The sequence below is a fragment of the Prunus mume genome, linkage group LG4 (genome assembly GCF_029339155.1).
Source record: "Prunus mume cultivar Tortuosa linkage group LG4, ASM2933915v1, whole genome shotgun sequence".
Classification (NCBI taxonomy): Eukaryota; Viridiplantae; Streptophyta; class Magnoliopsida; order Rosales; family Rosaceae; genus Prunus; species Prunus mume.
Window position 1 is genome coordinate 17016760 of NC_142701.1, and position 19071 is coordinate 17035830.

Below are 19071 nucleotides of genomic sequence, written 5' to 3' on the forward strand. Positions count from 1 at the left end.
AATGAAAAATGGAAAAAAAAAATACAAGAATTCCAACAATTAATGATTAAAACATCATTATGTGGTATTACTATAATTTATGTTTTATTAATACGGATATTAGGGTATAATATTAATAAATTTGTACATATGTTCTAACATAAGCGGATTGGTAACACTCTACAACGACTGTGCAGAAGAATTTCTCCACTTGTGTATGTAATATATTGGGGGGGAAGTGAGAATAGCGACTTGTCAATCAGGTAGAATATCTTATCCGTGAAAGTTGAGAAACGTGGATACTTTATCGCTTTTCTACTGTCTAGCACATGTCTGAGTAAAGCAAACCAATTTGCAAGTATCATAAACCGCAGCTTGATCCATCAAGCAAAAGTAGATAGACAGAGATCAGATGCTTTTTCTGCTGTCTTGCAAGAAGTTCTTCAGATTATAAAAGTAGCTAGAATAGATATTGCAAATATCTTGTTTCTTGTTTTGGAATGAAACAAATCAATTTGAGGTGATCGATCAAAATATTTGACAGATTAACATGTACATGGATTATTCAATGTATCAGCAAATCCTTCATCGATCTGTGTCATATATATATATATATATATATATATATATATAGGCTGTGCATTAATTCTTCGCTACATGAAAATTGAAAAGCATTTCATATGTGATCATGAAAGTGCTCCTGTGGGATCAGAGAGTTGTGCTTAGTGTACGTTGAAAAAGACACCATTCTTATCCGCCAAAGTATATGCTCCTGCAAGTTTGCAAGTTTTACCTTTTTTTTCTTTTCCAAGTAAATATGCTTGCTTTCTCTCTGGTCTCTAGCAGCATATGCCTCATCCAATCCAAGTACACTAACAAGAAGCATGAGGTACTGCTGCCTAGCTACTATATACATAGATATATATTCTCTCTGTAAAGGATCATCATCCAGTTTGCATCGTCTTTCCAAGTTCGGTTACTTGAAAGATCACAACCTTATATCATCTTTCAAGTACTTTATCTTTTTGGAGATGTATTTTTCTCTAATTGGTTTTATTTTATCCTTTTGGATCAAGCGGAGGACAGTTAAAAGCACTTTGGAACTTGGGGGAATCATCAGCAGATATGATATATGGTTGCTGCAGGGCCAGTATATATCTGCATTATGGAAAACATGTCCTTAATTATAATATATATTATGAATTAATTGCTAGCTAATAATGATAGGCTAATTAGTGGCAGTTGGGGATGCATAATTCTTGCCTAATTCCCTCAACTAAGACTTTGCCTATAAGGGCTAATGATCCTCTCATCTGTCTGTATTCTGATGCTTAACTATATGTCACTACCAACTAATTAATTACTAGTTAAGAATACTGAGGAAAACAGACTACTCTGCTATTAGTATTTTACGTACTGTGCAGCCTAACTCTCACCAAACCTCTCCAAGAAAATGGTTCTCCGAGCAGATAGCTAAATCAGTGCGTTAGGCAACGCATATATTTAATAATTAATTCACAATTATTGGTAATTAATTCACAACGCATATCTTATAAAGTATTTGGTATCTGTTTAATTAAGTAATACAAGATCGATACTTATCGGAATAAATGGAACACACATGCATAGGCATTAGGCACAGTAGACCAAGACTTCAAAAAGATGATGCTTCAAGATATTTAATTGAGGACCACAACACATCCTGATCGATCATGTCTATCTTGCACTCTTTTCAACTTGAGTACAAGTAATACAACTATAAAAAATGAAAAAAAAAAAAAAAATTGGTACCTACCCAGCAAGTGTTATATATAGCCTCAGTTTGCAGTACAAAGATGCGCCAACACATTTGATATTAGAGCTATAGCTACATAGGTAAGGGAGAAAAAAAGGTGAGATTTAAGATTGATGGAGTTGAATCGTAAGCGCAGAGGTTTCATGAAGGGGAAGTTGATGCCATTCTACCGAGCTGCCAAACCTTCCACAACAAGCATGCAATGTAGCAGCATGGGCATGGCCAGCAGCAAGGTTAAGCCGAGCCAGGCTTCTCCTAACACAGCTGCTTATTCAGTTGGGTTCATGGACTATGTGATTGCTGCTCAGCCTAATCAGACGGTTTCATTTATAGTTCCTGCTGCAGACCATAGCAGCCAGCTCAAGCAGCAGTTTGATCATAAACATTACGGTGCGGCTGCAGCCGGTGATGAGAGTGTTGATATGAAGGCTGCAACCTATATTTCATCTGTTCAAGAACGTTTCAAGCTTGAACGAATCAACTCTGGACCACAAAGGAAGGAACACGCCGCGTAATTAGCTAGCTAGCTAGGCACTATGTATAATTACTACTATGATCCATCCACCAGTTCCATCTCATAATAAAAATCCATAAACATCGGAACAAAAAGAAGGAGGCAGGTTTTCATTAATTTGTTTTAATTATATTTGCATCCCCAAATCTAGGACTTAAATTAGGAGTATGGTATGCATGCATGAGTATCATGTTCCCTCAAACGGAGCAATTTGTAATAATTCATTTCAATTTCATACATATATGCACCCGATTATATCTTAACATTAAATTAATGTGTGTATAAATTATATGTATCGCAGATGAACTGCAGAACACAAGTCCTAGAGTGAGAGAGAGAACAGTTCCTAATTCAATGACTCATTTAATTACGCTTCTGCTGCTTCTTTTTTCTTTCTATTTTTCAATGAATATAAGGGCATATATAGATGAGAAGCAGAGTATATAAATATAAAGAAAAAGAAAAGTTTTAGTAACTTTTGGTTCTTATTTCTTCCATTCTCCCTTCTGTCGTGTCTTCAACATTTATTATATTTCTTTTCTTTTTTTTAGGCTTTCTCCAACCTATTTGGTAAATTTCCCCCCTTCAAAAAGTAACTATTTGAGTTTTGCCTAGACTCAAACCGTTTTTCCCCCAATCTTTCATACTCAAATTTTAAATCCGCAAATTTATTAAATTGTTTAAGAATAATTTAAGTCTAATATTTTTTCATGGATCACTTTTCTTCATTTAATCTTTTTAAATAACTTCATAATTAAATTCTTTTTTTTTTTTAACAATTTAACTTTAAAAAAATTGAAATTCCACAAATATAATTGTATTTGAGAAATGGGTGGGTATTTATAGAGTTTGGAGTGAGTTTTGGGGTTGGATATGACTTAGATTAATTTAAAATATTATTTTGATTGTTGGATCATTTTTTTTTACCATTAAAATAGCTTGGATTTAACCTGGATCCTTTATTTGGATTACTGTTGGAATAAAAGAAAAAAAAATCCAAAAGAATCTACTGCACATCAGCTGCGAACCCTATTCACACCTCTTTGCACATGGGTTGCGCCAGTCTTGAGTAGGCTCCACTAAAAAAAAATTCAGTCCAGGCAATAGTTGGACTTGTATTTGGCCTCAAGTTTGGGTTTTCTCAAATTTTAGCCCCTTACTTTTCTTGGGTTAGGAAAGAAATTGGGCTAAAGTTTATGATATTTTAAGTTTGGCTTGATGGGTTGAAGATGACCTTATTACCTCATATTTCTCCTCCTCCCTCTCTCTAGTGTAAAATAAACACGAGAAAATGACAAATCTGGAGCTCCACCAAGAAATGATGATCCTAATGGTTTATTGTCTTCTTTACTTTTGCTTTATTTTTTAAAGTGAGAGAATCTTATAATATTCTCTCTCTTTTGGGTCGAGGATCTTATCTATATACATACATACATACATATAATGAGCTTTAATTGAGGAATCCCTCAAATAACTTATTTGAGAGACTCTTATAGGACCCACCACACATTATTTTTCAATTATCCAAACCGCCTAATTTTTTGAACAAGAATATAGCTTTAAGCCATTATATCTCAACTCCCAACTAATTGTATGAAGAAGAATATAGTAGTCAAGAAGAAATTGCACTGTCAAAATGGAAATCACAAAAAAGAGAATATTGGGCTGGAAGAGCTTGAAATAGTTAATGTACGTTTCATTCATTCACCTTTCATTTACATGTGCCTCCCCGATAGCTTCTATAATGAGGAGAATTTTGGTTAGGGGGTTGAATGAGGGTTCAATCTTACCATTCATTCATTTGAAAAGTTTAACACCAATATTTTCTCTCTCTCTCTCTCTCTTATTGGATAGTGGGATTGGCTCCCTCATTCAACAAAAAAACTTATATGTAACGGAGATAACACTGTTTTGCTATCATTGACCAATAACACAATGACACATGAAAAAGTTATCCTACGTGTTATTGCGTTATTGACCGAGGATAGCAAAAAGTGTTATTCCGTTATATGAGAGTTTCTCTCATCATTCAACCCCCTCACTCACAACTAAGGGTTGCCCTAACTTTTGGGTGGCCCTAGGCTAGAAATGAAAATGAGGCCCATTTCTTTTTCATTCTCTTGAATATAATAAACTAACATGAGAAAAAATTTATGCAATTGAATACAATTTGGATAAATAAACACGGCTCCAGTATTGGCCATATAATCGATGCCCCAATCTGAAAATAAACAAGAATGAGGATACAAATAAGTTGCACTCTTTCATATTTCCTCGCTAAATAATCTACTAACAATAATTTTTGGATAAATAAAAGAATTTCTAGTCCATGTTGGACTTTCTTTCATTGATTGCTACTTTTAACAATTAAATACTTTACTACATACAATTGATGTTCATATATTACATAATTTTCATTTGGACTCTTCAGAAACACTTGTATTTAGATTTAGGGCCTTTAAATGCAAAACTATTGAAATTATTCTCCTATAAAATCATATTCTTGAACTTGGTACATATATAATATATATAATTTGGGGCCCTACAAATGCGAGGCCCATGGCCATCGCCCTCCATGAACAACTACTCTCCCGAAAAACGAGGATGGATCAGGTGAGCCCAAATCAACCGTGGCCCAAAATTAAAGTAGTGATGCGATCTGGGCTAGTAGTGGAATTGAGCCACGTGTACAAGGCAATTGATTGCCTATTTACGCATCCATTTGTGGAAGGCCACGTCTACAAGTAGAAGAGTACTTGAGCTGAGTAGGCAAAAGAAAGAAAGAAAACCTGCCGCCAGCTATATGTATCCTAAGAATTGGGCCTCAGGGCCATGAAGGCCCATTTAAAAAGGGACCCACCTATGCCAATCTGGATGGATAGAAAAGGAGAAAAAGATATTTGGTGTGTATATGTGTGTGTGCGCGCACAAGAGTCCGAAAGGTCACCAAACACACCACCACCACCACCACCAACTCGACCGCTAATCCCAAAATTGGATATACTGAGAACAAATTCGAGTTATATAAATTTGGAAATGATGTGGACGTGGGGTGATGGGACATCCATTTATTCATGACACGACAAAGCTTGCCACGTGACGACCGTGGCTTGCTAGTCAGTTATTGCTTACCGTAAACGTGGAAACAGGAGAGCATCGCCCAGATGTGGGGTCCTCTTATTAGAAAATAGAAAATAAAAAAGTACAATTGAGTTACTTGGATTTTGGCATCAAAGTGGCAAAAAAGAAAAAGAGAAAAAAAAAGAAGGTGAAAGCACACCAGTACATCCCAATGATTTATTAATATACCCTAATAAAAAAAGCAAAACAAAACAAAGAGAGAAACGGCTTGCCTCTAAAGATATATAATAATAATTTGAGTTGTGAAATCTCCGAATCTTGCTCCTCAGCTGGCTGGCTGGCTTCCTCAACTCACATCTGCCGGTCCCCCTTTGCTGACATGCGCACCGATAAAACTTTCCTCTTTTGTTTTCAAACATTTCCTCTTTCGTGTGCAAAACTAATATTTATTTTAATTTTCTCGGTTTTCATTTAATTGATGTTTCAAAAAAGCACGTTACTCCAAATTCCAAACGTTACAACACAACGCAGACAAACCAAACCAAACCAAACCAAACGGAACACACTCTCTCTCCCCCTCTCTCTCTCGCCATGTCCAGTCTACAATTGAAATATCTTTTGTGGGTCGGCTGGAGTCCAACAGCTACATCCTAGATAGGCTAGAAGATATACATGCGTGTCATTTGTGTTTCAAGTTTGAAATTTAGCACCGTTCAACTAGTTACTATTTTTATTATTTTTTATTTTTAGTATTAATATCTCAGGACAGGGTGAGCGGGAAGGGGAGGTGAGGGTGAGGGAGAGGGTGGAGGCTGGGTGAGTTGATGATGATGATGATGATTTTTTTTAAAAAATATCTGATGAAGGGAAAACTCACACGTGTTGAGCAGAGATTCAGTCTAGTATATTTGGAGGCATGGAAATCGAAAAATTGGAAAAGGTAATTTCATTAAACACTTACGTAAATGGTGATGGTTTATATCCATCCTCCCTCCCTCTCTCTCTCTCCTTCTCCTCTCCATCCTCTCTCATCCTCTCTCCCTCTCTTCCCCTCTCTCCCTACACAAGAAAAAGAAAAACAAAAAGAAAAAGAAAAAGAAAAAGAAAACCAATAACAAAAACAAAAACAATAGCAATAGGAGGGAAGGGAGTTACCGACTAACTCATTGACTGAGCTATCAGTAGTAGTAGTAGTGCTGTGCTGGGGTGAGGAGACGGTGACGATTCTGCTTCCAATTTAAAACCCCCCTTTTTGTTTTCTTTTCGTTTCTCTTTCGATTTGCTTCCCACAGAAACCTTAGGGTTAGGGTTTTCGTCATCAACTACTCGTTTTTTCCTATTCTCACATTCACACAGACTCAGAACAGTCACACAGACAAAAACAGAAATTAAGCGACAATGGGACGAGGGAAGGTGCAACTGAAGCGAATCGATGACAAGATCCGGCGTCAAGTGACTTTCTCCAAGCGAAGGAGCGGCCTCATCAAGAAGGCTCGCGAGCTCTCTGTGCTCTGCAGCGTGGAGGTGGGCCTCATCATCTTCTCCGCCAAAGGAAGGCTCTACGAGTTCTGTAGCGGCGAGAGGTACGTACGCCCCTTTCATCCATCCATCCATCCATCCATCGCACTGTTGTTACTACAGTAGCTAAGACCTTTTCTTCATGTTGTTTCCCACCGCACCGCCTTGCTGCTTCTACTGTTACTTTTTCTTCCGCAAAATATCTTAGCTGTAGCTTTCTCCCTATTGGTTGGTCAGCTAGCTGCCCGACTGTATATATATATATATCTCTCTCTCTCTCTCTCTTTCTTTCTCTCTCATCTGTGTATCTATCTTCATCATGTATTGTATTGGGTACAGTGCTGCTATGCTAGGCTGCTAGCTACCATGTTGTAATTAAAAATTATATCAAACATCAATGGATCCACCTTTACTTTTGTTATATTCTATTAATGTATGTGGAAATGGAAATGGAAATGGATGGAATGGAATGGATGATCATCTTCATCCATTTGTTGATAAGGATGAACCAATAACCTTATTATATTTAAATTCAATTCAATCCAATCCAATTCATTCATTTTTTACCTTTAATTTGCACTCTTTGTCCTTGCCAATATTGTCCTTGTTCAATTCCATGTATATCCCCTTAAAGTATCTTCCCAATAAATATCTTTCTTTAGCTTTCTTCCTTCATTTAAACCAAACTATGGTGTTAATTAATATACATGCAAGAGATTGGATTGGAGCTAATATTGCATCCATCATCGTCCACCGTTGATAATTAAACCCTTTTAGCTACCTACCCATATACATTTCAGATTGAGGCTAATTAAGATGATCATCATTAAACAAATATAATCACTTTTTATTTTCTTTAATTACTTCAGAGTTTTCTCTTGTACCAGACGCATCTTTTTTTCTTTTTAATTAAGAAGAAAAAAATTCGGGTTGGCAGGAACTGTCACTTATGGTCTAGTGTTGCATGTCGCTATACAGTCTACAGTGTCCCGAGAGGAATAGGACATAGCTAAGTCAATATCTCCAACGGGCCGGGGAAAATGTTGTAGGTATGAGTGGTAGCTATATATAGTGAATAAGGTGTATTGAGAAGATGCGTAGGTGATCAGGGCATGCAGTGTTTCTAATGGTGTTCTTTTTCTCTGTTTTTATTGTCAATATTCTTTGGCAAAAGTTGATGCTCTTTACCCAAGCTTTAGGAGAATAAGGCACCCTATGCATCAAACAGAAGAGATCAAATTAAACTGCTCTTTTTATTTTATGACTATTTTAATCCATTAGAATCATTCATTTTAGAGAATGTCAAATTAAATCAATTTTAAATCATTATTCACTATATATTGACTTGTGAGAAACGTATTGTTGCCACACCATCTGGACAACTTATAAGAGCTGAACACTTGACTCTTACCGTCGATCATGTTGCTTCTTGCATGAACCACATTCCTAATTTGTAATTTGAGTCGACATATCACGTGATGTTGTCATCAACTTGCTAGATGTTAGGATAGCTTTATCCCTTTTCAAAGCTCTTTCTTTCATATGTTCAGTGATATAAGAGCATGTAGGTGTGCCCAGTAAAATAATATGTGAATATTCTGTTCTGATACCATGATAGAATTAGAGCACCAACTCAAAATAGTAGGCCATGACACGATGAGATGACAAGGAAGAATTGCCATGCACGAGGAATCCTAAGGTAATAACAATAGAGTAATTATTAGAGTTTTCATGCATGTCATGAGTTTGTTTGGCTGCATGACGTTAGTGGCGAAACACTTGGTAGAATGGATCATAAGAGTAGTAGCTAACTCTTTCTTAGCATAGTACCATTTTAGGCTTATATGGGGTGACATGACTTGACTGACTTTGTATGGTCAATTTTTCATTCATTGGATTTGCATGAAGTCTTTCGTGGTTTTAGGTTGCTCGGGCTTGTTTAGCCATCTTGAACTTAAAAAAACAGTATGTAATCAACCTGTAATAAGTATCGTATGATATATGGTTTGACCATGATAAAATCTGTGATCCTCTTCCTTGTTCGATATATGTACGGCCAATCTAATTGTCAAAACATTTTGGACTATTATCACTCCATGGCTAAGGACCATGTTACAAGGACTTAAACATTAACTCTTACCGTAGAAAGGAGAAAGATGTAGTTCAATTCTATGAAGGGCAGAGGTATGTCCTAGTTGAAAACTGAAACATATATAGAGTTAGAAGCATATCCCAAAGAAAATCTTATCTAGGAATACTAACTCGTAGCCTATTTCTCTTCCTAATGTTAGAAGCGATTCCATGATCGAATTCAACCATCTGTTGATAGAAAACAAAACAAAAAAAATATAGGAATACCAAAAGATAAAAGGCCACTTTTTAGCTTCTCATACTAGGTGATTAAAAAAAGGGGGGCATTAAGATTTTCATCGTTGAATAAGATGATGTTATTTTTATGAAAATGGAGCGTGTGAGGTTGGACTTTGATTTTGGTAATTTGTTTTAGAATTATTATGAAAAATACATATAGACGTGTATATGAATAATAATATGCATAAACAAAGATCAAAACTAAAATCTAACATAACATCAGTGTTTAATAAAAAAATTAATCTAATCTAAAGATGAAAATCTAATTTTATATAGAACAAATTATATAATTGTTATATATTTTTAAAATTTTGTTCATTATATCAAATGAACTAGTAGTAGTACTGAAAGAGGTGAGAGCTGTAAGATTGTTGGTAGCTACCGAAGAATATGAATATCCTAATATAATTGAGCATATATCCTAATTGATAGCAGAGTAGATAAGAGGAAGGTTTTAAAACCATTCAAAACCTCAATAAATATGTTAACAAATGATAATTCAGTGGCATAGAGTTAGAGTCCTAGGTTGACTTCATGCCTCGTAGTTTTCCATAAGGAGAGACTGAACTGGTGAAAGAGTTTAATGCTTGGCTTCCACTAATTGAAGTAAAAAATTTTAATTTTTAAACTTATTTCCGTTTTGTCACATACATCTTGGTCAGGCCAAATTAGGAATTCCAAAATTAATATCCAAACACATGTTGATTTGGATCAAATCCATTAAGAGATTTATACGTCAGAAAGAGAGAGCTCATGGGGCCAGCGCAGATGGAAACTTAGGTTAGGTAGGGTAGGGGTAGGACACCATGGAGCGTCCAATATGTCAAAGAAACCAAAACATCTTGCTTAACCATGTTTCCACTTGGACAACAATCCTTAGTACTTCAACAGATGAACAACTTTCCACGCCACTGATCTACGTATATAGTACATGTTCCACATACCGATAAATACGATTTAACTTTCAAAACACATCAACATCTTTATATTATATGAAAAAAATAAGAGAGAAACCACATCAACAATCCTAATTGGGACTTAAGGGAAGTTGAGGTTTCGCCGCAAAATCAATTGGCAATGAGGGGAGTAGCCCAACTTTTTATAAGTCATTGCTAGGTTTCTCAATTTTCCAATGTGGGACTCTTTATTTTCATATTCTCATACGCCCCTGCACGTGTGACGAATTTTCAAGCCTAACACGTGAACAACACATTTTGGGTGACGTGAAGCACGTGTGGCCGTTGGGCTTTCACACGTGGGCAAACCACTCTGATATCATGAAGGAAGTTGAGGTTCTACCCCAAAACCAATTGACAATGGGGGGAGTAGCTCAACTCATTATAAGTCCTTACTAGGTTTCTCAACTTTTCAAGTGTCCCAAACCAACTATCCACTATGATACCATTTATTAGGGCCACATCCTCTTAGTTTGTTCCTAATGGTGTAATTGCATCAATATTGTTCTAAACTTAATCACTTAGATTCATCTCTAGTTGATCATGTCCATGAACTCATCTAGGTACGAGATTTTATCTCAAAAAGCCTCAGTACAATTTAGGGAGAGCCACCTTTTATGTTGCTACACTATCTTCAGAAATACAACTTGAAGGACTTGCACAACTCTTAGCCCTCGGGGTTTGCATGCTACACTAGAGGTAGACATTGTTTTTTACTCCCATGCACACCATAAAAGAGGATCATACCCTATACAATTCCACAGTCGTGATGTATTGTGCTTCGTTCAGTTGAGCCATCAAATTTGAATCCACTTGTTATCTGCTTATGCGTCCCAAATTTTACCTTGCATCCTAATTCAACTACCATATAGAGTTCAGGTACTATTAAGAGTACCACGCATCGAAGAATAGAAGCTTAGCTTAAGAGTTTAAAAGATCTTGGATCTGTTCACTTCACCTATTGTTAATTGGTTTTGAGTTGAATGTTCGCATTATAATATGGTATAAGATAGCATAACATAATATAACTTTATTGAGGAAATTACTATTTAATGGTAGATTGATGATTGTGGAATATAAAGTGATAGAATCCAATTGTAATGTGAAACCCTGTCATAATATGCATTCAATACCTCAAAAGGGTCGTTTTTCTTTGTGTCAATTTTAGGCTTTCATATAACTTGGGGGTGAAGGGTTGCGAGATAGATGTAAAGAAAGAGATGGAAGCCTTTTTCTTATGAACACAACACTGCACCTATGTAGACACCTGCTTATTGAGACACTCGTGAAGGGGAAGGGTTTAATATGGATTTGAAAACCGAGAGAGAGAGAGCTAGCTAGCAGCCCTCTGTTTTTGTTTGCATAAAAGTTTGATAAGACTGGTAGGGCAAGTTTAACTTCATGTGAAACAGCGTAAAACAAGAAAACAAAAAGAGCTCACATGAGAAAAGTGTACCAAAAGACTAGTTAATGGAGGAATTTATAAAAAAAAAATGTAGTGAAAAGGAAAAATGCATATTGTTAAGACACTCACTTTCTGTTATCCACTCTTTTTCTTTATTTACGAAATCTCTGTCCCAACCTAGGAATACGCTAAAGTTGACTTTTGTAGATTCCAAGTCGTGGAGCTCAACACCCTCCACAAGGAAAAAAAATCCTCATTCTTTTTGACATGTTAGTTGCTCTCTCTCTCTCTCTCTCTCTCTCTCTCTCTCTCAGAATTTAGTTGCATTTTCTCTCTCTTAAAATTTAGTTGTGCTCTCTCTCTCTCTCTATCTCTTCTTCTCATACATATTAAACACTCTCATTTCCAAGATATTGTTTTCGAAAATTCTATTTTCTGCTTTCTATGCGCACACCTAAATAAAAGGGAATAAGGTACAAAATGAGATAGACAAGCAATGTCTCTAATACCACCAATCAAAAAATATAAAGCAATATCAAACGAACAAAATCACGATAAGTCATGTTTGTAATATCAAGCTAGCTGATTTTGTATAAAGTCATCAATCATCATTTAGAGATTTTAAGTGGCTAAATTAGAAGAGAATATCGATATATTTATCGTGAAGATTCGTGATCGGACAATGCTTTCACACAATAAGTGATTTCATAGTCCAGATAACGCTTGGAATTTGGAATCTCTTGAAGTAATTTGGAGAGTTTGAAAATTAGCGCATTTGAATCAAGTGAAGCTAGCGTTTAGATCGAAAGTGTGGGAATGTGAAAGTGAAAATGTCCCATATTGTAAAGATAAGAAACCTATCAAGAGCTTAGAAAGTGTTGGGCTACTCCGCATTATTTACTCACGTGTGAAACCCAACAGCCCACATACTCCACATCACCTAATATGTGTTGGGTTGGAACCTCATCTTCATTCAGTAAGATGAGATTTGAATAGGAATGGCTCCAAGCTCACCAAGTTGAGATTGTGGGGAAGTGTGCTATGGAGTATGAATAGGAATGGCTCCAGACTCACAAAGTTGAGATTGTGGGGAAATGTGCTTTAGAGTAGAATCACGTTCGTAGAATCAACGTTCTCTGTGTCATTCCTACTTTATAGCATTTGTGACTTGGAAAATAACGTTTCCGTTGATCATTCATAATGCAATTCAGAGGTAAATCAAATAATTATTTCAACTATGCCAAATAACTTTTGGCATGCCACTTACTCTTAATCCCCAAATTCTGAATTTCTTAATTTACTGTAAGTACTGTAGCAATAGATGCTATTTCTATTCTATTTATGTCTTTTTAAATGTAAGTATGTCATGAATGGTTACGACTTTCATTTTGATGCACAAAATAACCTTTGCTTATGAACCTTTTTTGCTTATGATCAATTGCTTCAGTTTAGGAAAGGTTCTTGAGCGTTACCAGATACATAATGATGAAGAAAATGCTGCTCCCAAGAGTGTTGGTGGTACTGGCAAGGTTAGTCAAACCTTTTGACCCTACACAATCTTCTTTATTTTGCTTATTTATTTATTTATTTATTTTATTGACCGAAACGGCAGTCCTTGCCTCTACTCAAAACCGTCTCCATCCTTCTCTATTGAAACTTTAGGATCTAAGACAGCCCGTAGGCTATAAAAGGGATCAGACCCATCTTTTTCTTTTTTGTCACAAAACTCATACTCTGATCTTTTAACATTTTCCCATTTCTCGATCACCATCTGAGGTAGCCCCAGAGGCTTCCATTAATAAGTATTATTTTCAACATTGTGTTGAAATTGAGATTATAGACTAGATTGGCCAATATCTTAATCTACCAAAGTCATATATCGAGTTCCTTAATAATACATTTTTGTGCAACCACCATTCCTATATGACCTAAGAAGATTCCATGATCCCCAGCTGAACTTATTTGGATAGCAACTGCCGGATTTTCCGATGAAGAATGTACGTTTGATATACATTGTTGGTACGCTTTCTTTGAGCTTAAGCTGTTGATCCACTTTCTATGAGCTTAAGCTGTTGATCCACTTCCCATGAGCTTAAGCTTTTGGGACTGGTGGCATCTACATTGTATCACAAACCACACTACAAGTGGCCCTATACAGAAGTATGATAAGAATACAATGTAATCAGATAACGAAGAGAAATCCCACATGGGATAAGCATAGACACGAGATAGAGTCCTGAGTCCAATAGTCATCTAATACCCTAGTCCCCACTTTGTTAGTTGTAAGGTGAAGAGGGTGCTTGACCTATGTGTTACATATGTCTCTCCAACTACAGGATTGAGCTGCACTTGCGGGAGTTTGTAAGTCACTTGACAATTGTATTTGATCCACAGAGCCTAATGCACCTGCCATAGTTTAAAGGATAAAAATGGATATTGAAAACAAAAAAAAAACGAAAAAAAAAAAGAGAGAGGAGAAAAATGGATATTGGCATTGCAGATGAATGATGATGAAAATGTTATTGAAATGAAATGAAAGTCATACCAATATACTGTATTTGTTAGTACCCCATGTTTTTATTTTCCCTATGTTCTCTGAATAAGATGAGGTTTATCATCTATCACATGGTCTTTTCTCACTCTTTTAATCTCGGGTGCAGAAGAATCCTTCAGAATGGAGTGGCCTCTGCGCAGGCCCTAACCGGTCACTGAAAACGATTCAAAGGTATGGTACATGTGCAGACATTTCATTCCGTTCATCCACATGACTTGGATTTGGTTATTGAGTATGTGTTTGTGTTTGTGTTTGTGTTTGCAGTGAGTTGGAAGCACAAAACATTGAAAATCTGGATGTGACAGAGCTCACCCAACTTGAGAAGCAATTGGATACACTATTAAGACAAACAAGATCAAGAAAGGTTGCTAATCTTTTTTTTATATTATCAGACCCTCTTTAATTAAACTAGCGTATATTCTGGTTTATGGTGACATCTCATTGAAAAGAATCCTGAAAACCTAGTTTTATGGTTTCACTTTGACTGGTTACAAGGGCTCTTCCCAATAAGCGAAGTACCTATGTTTGGGATCTAAACCCGCATAAATAGTTTCTTCTTCTAGCTAGAATCACATTGATGATCAGTAAAGTTCCAAATGCATGTTCTGTATGCTTTTGTCCTCAAGTTTTAGAGTTGGTAGATCCTGTGAACAGAGTTTTAATTCCTGCATGTTCTGTATCAGGTGGTGGTGGTTGTTTTTAGTGAAGTTTAATTTTAGAATTATATATATATAATTCATCCCTGAAATTTGAAATTTCATGTGAAAGAGCATCAATGAGCATCAATGGCTTATGACAGAATTGATAATTGGAGATAAGGTTCTTCCCAAGAAACACCAAAAGTTTAGCAACTTTTTACTCTTGAACTATTAACAATATGAAATGAAGGCACAGTTATTTGATAAATGGAGAAAGGATTATCTCTTCTTATTCTTCTTTTTCAGCACATAATAAGTGTATACTCTTAATTCTCAATAACTGGTAAGAGTAAAAAGTTGGCAATTTGTGTCTGTTGCATGCAATTTCCTTGTAGACTAAATTTGTGGTGGTTATTTTATGGTAAGAGTTTGAGATACTGCTAATTAATTTATAACTGTGAATAGATTGGTGTGGTTATACTCACACAGTTACACTAGACTGACTTGAGTATTAAATTAATGAATGCAGACACAGCTGATGATGGACAGCCTAACAGCTCTTATTGAGAAGGTAATCTCTCATGTTCTTAATTACACTCAAACTCCATTTAATTTGCATTAGAGTAAATGAAATTGTTATCTGCCAATTATGCATTCTAGTCAACTATGTATATGAGCAGAAACTGAGTGATTTCTTAGAATTGAAGGAAGAGTGTTGTTTGTTGTCATCAAGTAGCAGAATGCTTGGTGTCTAATGGCTTGCAATATCTGATTTCTTTATAGGGTTTTTGTGGAGTCTCCTGGCAGGGGAATTTTTGTTTTTGTTTTCTTATTTTGGTTTTTGGTTTTTGTTTTCTGGATGAATTAAATGTTTAAGCAGAAAAGCATGGTTTTGGTTCTCAGTAATGGTGTATTTCTCAGCTATCATTTTATATAGGGTTAACTTATGTTGGTTGAGTTGATAGAGGTAACCAAGGAAGAAACTAATTTGTATTTGTTGACTCTAATGAACAGGAAAAACAACTGCAAGAAGAGAAGCTTCTCATGGAAAAGGAGGTATATGTTGTATAATAATATACTAGAAATTGAAAGAGAGAAAAAACAAGTTAAACACACAACTCACCGGGACTTGATGGTGTATGTATGTAATTTAAGTGAGAAGGTGCTTAAAATTTTGGTGGGTTTCAGATTGCAGAGCTGAAGGAGCAGAAGAACAAGGAACAAGCTGAGGAAGCGGATCAGCAGAGTTGTTCTGCTAACAACAACAATAGCGATGACAATGCTCCTCCCAGACAGACGATGCTCCATTTGTTCTGACTTTTCCAAGGGGAGGGGGGGAAAATGTGGCAACACCTCCAGTTGCCACGCCTAAGCTCGAGTGGACATTTGTCTCGAGAGTGTCCGGTCAGAAAGACCAATTGCAGGGCTAAGTGGCTCAGTTTGTATGTTTGTATCATATAGGTGTGATTTGTATGAGTTGAATTTGTAGGCCACCGCCGTGTAATAATAATATGTACGTATCATATCATATATATCACCGTCGCTATAATTAACTAGTTTTACTTCGTTCTCTTCTGTTTATATTTATTTATATAATTATTATATATAGATATATATATATAATTTTTACTTTTGACTGAGCAGCTGAGCTGAGCCCATGAAGTAGTGAACCGTACTGCTTATATCATAATGAAAGGGCAACTGGACGGGACCACTATGTGAATAGTGTGTATGTAGTTACTATGATTATGATGGATTGGGATTGGATTGATGGTTTCTCTGTCAGGCAGACCAGGTTTCATACGTTATTTATACACAAGGACAACAACAATTACGTATTTATCTATTTCCTTCATCATCGGAACTTCCTAATGAAAGTGTGGCCCTTGGGAAAAGAGAAACATGTTTTTCACATTTTCAATTACATTATGTGAAAAATGAAAACAAATCAAACAAATGGAGTTTTTTCTCTGCACTCTGGGTTGTTGAAAGCAAAGCAACATTTGATTTCAATGGATTTAGAAAAATAATACAAGAGAGAGTGTAGAGAAGATGAAGAATCCAGTGAGTGGCAGATGTAGAATTTCGCGATTCGAGGTCGGCTTATATCTATGTGTGTATATATATACACACACACACACACACACACATAGATATATATATATATATATATAGCTTGGGTCTCCGTCGAGTTTTGTGCTGGAATTTGGTTCTCCGTCCTTCAGTCTTCTTGAGGTCTGTATGGTGTCTTTTGGGCTCGGTTTTAGGGATCTTTGTAGATGAGCCACTCTTGACCTCTCAATTTGCAGGTTGGTTTTGATATGCTATTGATCTCTGTGTCTTTGGAGGTGGAGTTGATAGATCTTGATGGATTTGCATTTAATGGATGTTGTGCGATCATGTGGGGTGCTGAAGGCACTATGGTCTTCTATGGCCAGATGATTGTTGAGCGGTAATGCCCTTTTTAACTTCTTGGTGTTTCTAGGCCCTAGCTACTGCAAAGTTTTCTCTACCCTGGTCTCTGTGAAACACTGATGTCGCAAGGAGTTTTCTAGATCCTCTCTCATTCAACTCTCAGTGAGCTGCACTTTAACATGGGATTTAGTTTCCTCACTATCTTGCTGGTTGCTTTTCCAGTTTTTTTAATGCAAGAACCTCATTTGGGGTGTGTTATTGTTAAATTCTTGTATTTTACCACTGTTATTAATGAATTTCTATTCTTAAAAAAAAAAGAAAAAAAAAAAGACTGACAATATAAATATAATAATGTATATAAACGAGGAAATTTATTCCCCAAATGATGATGGTATCAAAGAGTAAGAAACCTATGTTATATATTAAGATTTCATTTGCAAGTAACTGCTTAATACATACATAGATATCATCTTCCTCTCCTGTCCTGTCAAAGTATATTATATTGTATCGTTTCATTCTAAAATTCAATTGTTATGTGGCTATATAAGTATAGGGAAATCCCAACTCTGAAGCTGCCAATCACTGAGCTATATAAAACTAAATTCAAATATGATTTAGTCTTTTTGTAGGAAAATACATTTTTTCGCTGATACTCATTTCATTAAGATGCTTCTTAATTATAATTGTAATCATCCATAACATTTAAAAGAAACAGACTCTAAAGAAGAGTTCATACAAAGTATTTGAGGGAAAAAAAAATGCTGCTGAAATTAAACACACCGACTGAACTCAGAAATGACAAAACAATTGATGTATCCCTGAGAAAATCGAATATAGAAATAAATATAGATTGCTGCTAGCCGGTGTAGATGTGAACTCCAATAGCAATGAGGAAAATGGTGACGAGGCCAAAGTAAATGATGGTATGAACCAAGATGGAAACCCCACTGGTCTGCATGTTGTTAAACTCCACCACTCTGCTATTCCCAGGCAGCTGAAACAACAGCCCCGGCGTCAACAGCACAAACAGCACCACCGCTATCACCACCGGACCCCAATCCGCCATTTTCTACCACCCTTCCCACACAATTTAATGAACAGAGTGCTACGAGATTACCATACAGTTATCAAGTTAGGAGATGATATGAGAGTAGGGTAGTAGACTTGCTACAACCTAGTAGCAGTGGAGTGTAGAAATAGAAATGAAAGGGCAACAAGAAGGAAGCACCATAAAAAGAGTGAATGGAGGTGAAAAGAGCCAAAATGGGAATTGATGGAGACAAAGAGCCACAAGCTCCGCGACGAAGCAAAGGGTTACAAACTAAGTAATCAGCAGACGGTATTATCTTTGGAGCTTGGACTGTACGGCTCTCATTTGCCTCATTGGACGGCCATCACCTCAAAGTGGCATCTCTCTTTTGTTTCGACCTTCGAATTGGACGGCAATAATTTGAACTTGGACATTCTGGAAAGCCCAAATATACAGTGCTTCCACTTAATTTTGGATTGGGCCCCAAAAACTTATCAGTCAATTCTTGATAGCATATCAGACATGTCTGCATTATCGTTTCTTCGTGTTTTAACTTTTGGGTAGCCCCTGCATTTCTTAATGCATGCGTCTTTAGCTTTTTCTAGTAGAAACGGGCTAAAAAAAACACTGCCTTTTTTTCCTGTTAAACATGCATAGCATACGCTAACCACAACTTTACACTTCATTTTGCTACATTATTTTACAATATTTCTGTAAAGATGACTCCACCTTCATCAATCTCCAGAGAAAGCAAAAAGAGCCCCTGCTAAATGAACAATTATTGGAAGCTTATGAAAGCAAAGAACTTTGTTACCA

General features: G+C 36.2%; 3 protein-coding genes and 1 long non-coding RNA gene across 4 annotated transcripts; 2 read left to right on the top strand and 2 right to left on the bottom strand.

Annotated features, from left to right (window-relative positions):
• Positions 1-1795: 1795 nt before the first annotated feature.
• On the top strand, positions 1796-2558 carry LOC103330319 (uncharacterized). Its single transcript, XM_008232874.3, has one exon. It carries the CDS (start codon positions 1888-1890, stop codon positions 2287-2289), a length of 402 nt encoding a protein of 133 aa, XP_008231096.2. The 5' UTR covers positions 1796-1887; the 3' UTR covers positions 2290-2558.
• A 3795-nt stretch (positions 2559-6353) lies between these two features.
• LOC103330320 (protein VERNALIZATION 1-like) lies at positions 6354-16372 on the top strand. The gene is made up of 7 exons (XM_008232877.3): positions 6354-6952; positions 13066-13147; positions 14279-14343; positions 14437-14536; positions 15340-15381; positions 15825-15866; positions 15999-16372. Exons 1-7 carry the CDS (start codon positions 6768-6770, stop codon positions 16125-16127), a joined length of 645 nt encoding a protein of 214 aa, XP_008231099.1. The 5' UTR covers positions 6354-6767; the 3' UTR covers positions 16128-16372.
• On the bottom strand, positions 13463-16072 carry LOC148918021 (uncharacterized). The gene is made up of 2 exons (XR_016126011.1): positions 15934-16072; positions 13463-14024 (listed from the first exon to the last, which is right to left on the bottom strand). It is a non-coding gene; the product is annotated as an uncharacterized LOC148918021 (long non-coding RNA).
• A 1420-nt stretch (positions 16373-17792) lies between the features above and the next one.
• LOC103330321 (uncharacterized) lies at positions 17793-18875 on the bottom strand. Its single transcript, XM_008232878.2, has one exon. It carries the CDS (start codon positions 18289-18291, stop codon positions 18082-18084), a length of 210 nt encoding a protein of 69 aa, XP_008231100.1. The 5' UTR covers positions 18292-18875; the 3' UTR covers positions 17793-18081.
• Positions 18876-19071: the final 196 nt, after the last annotated feature.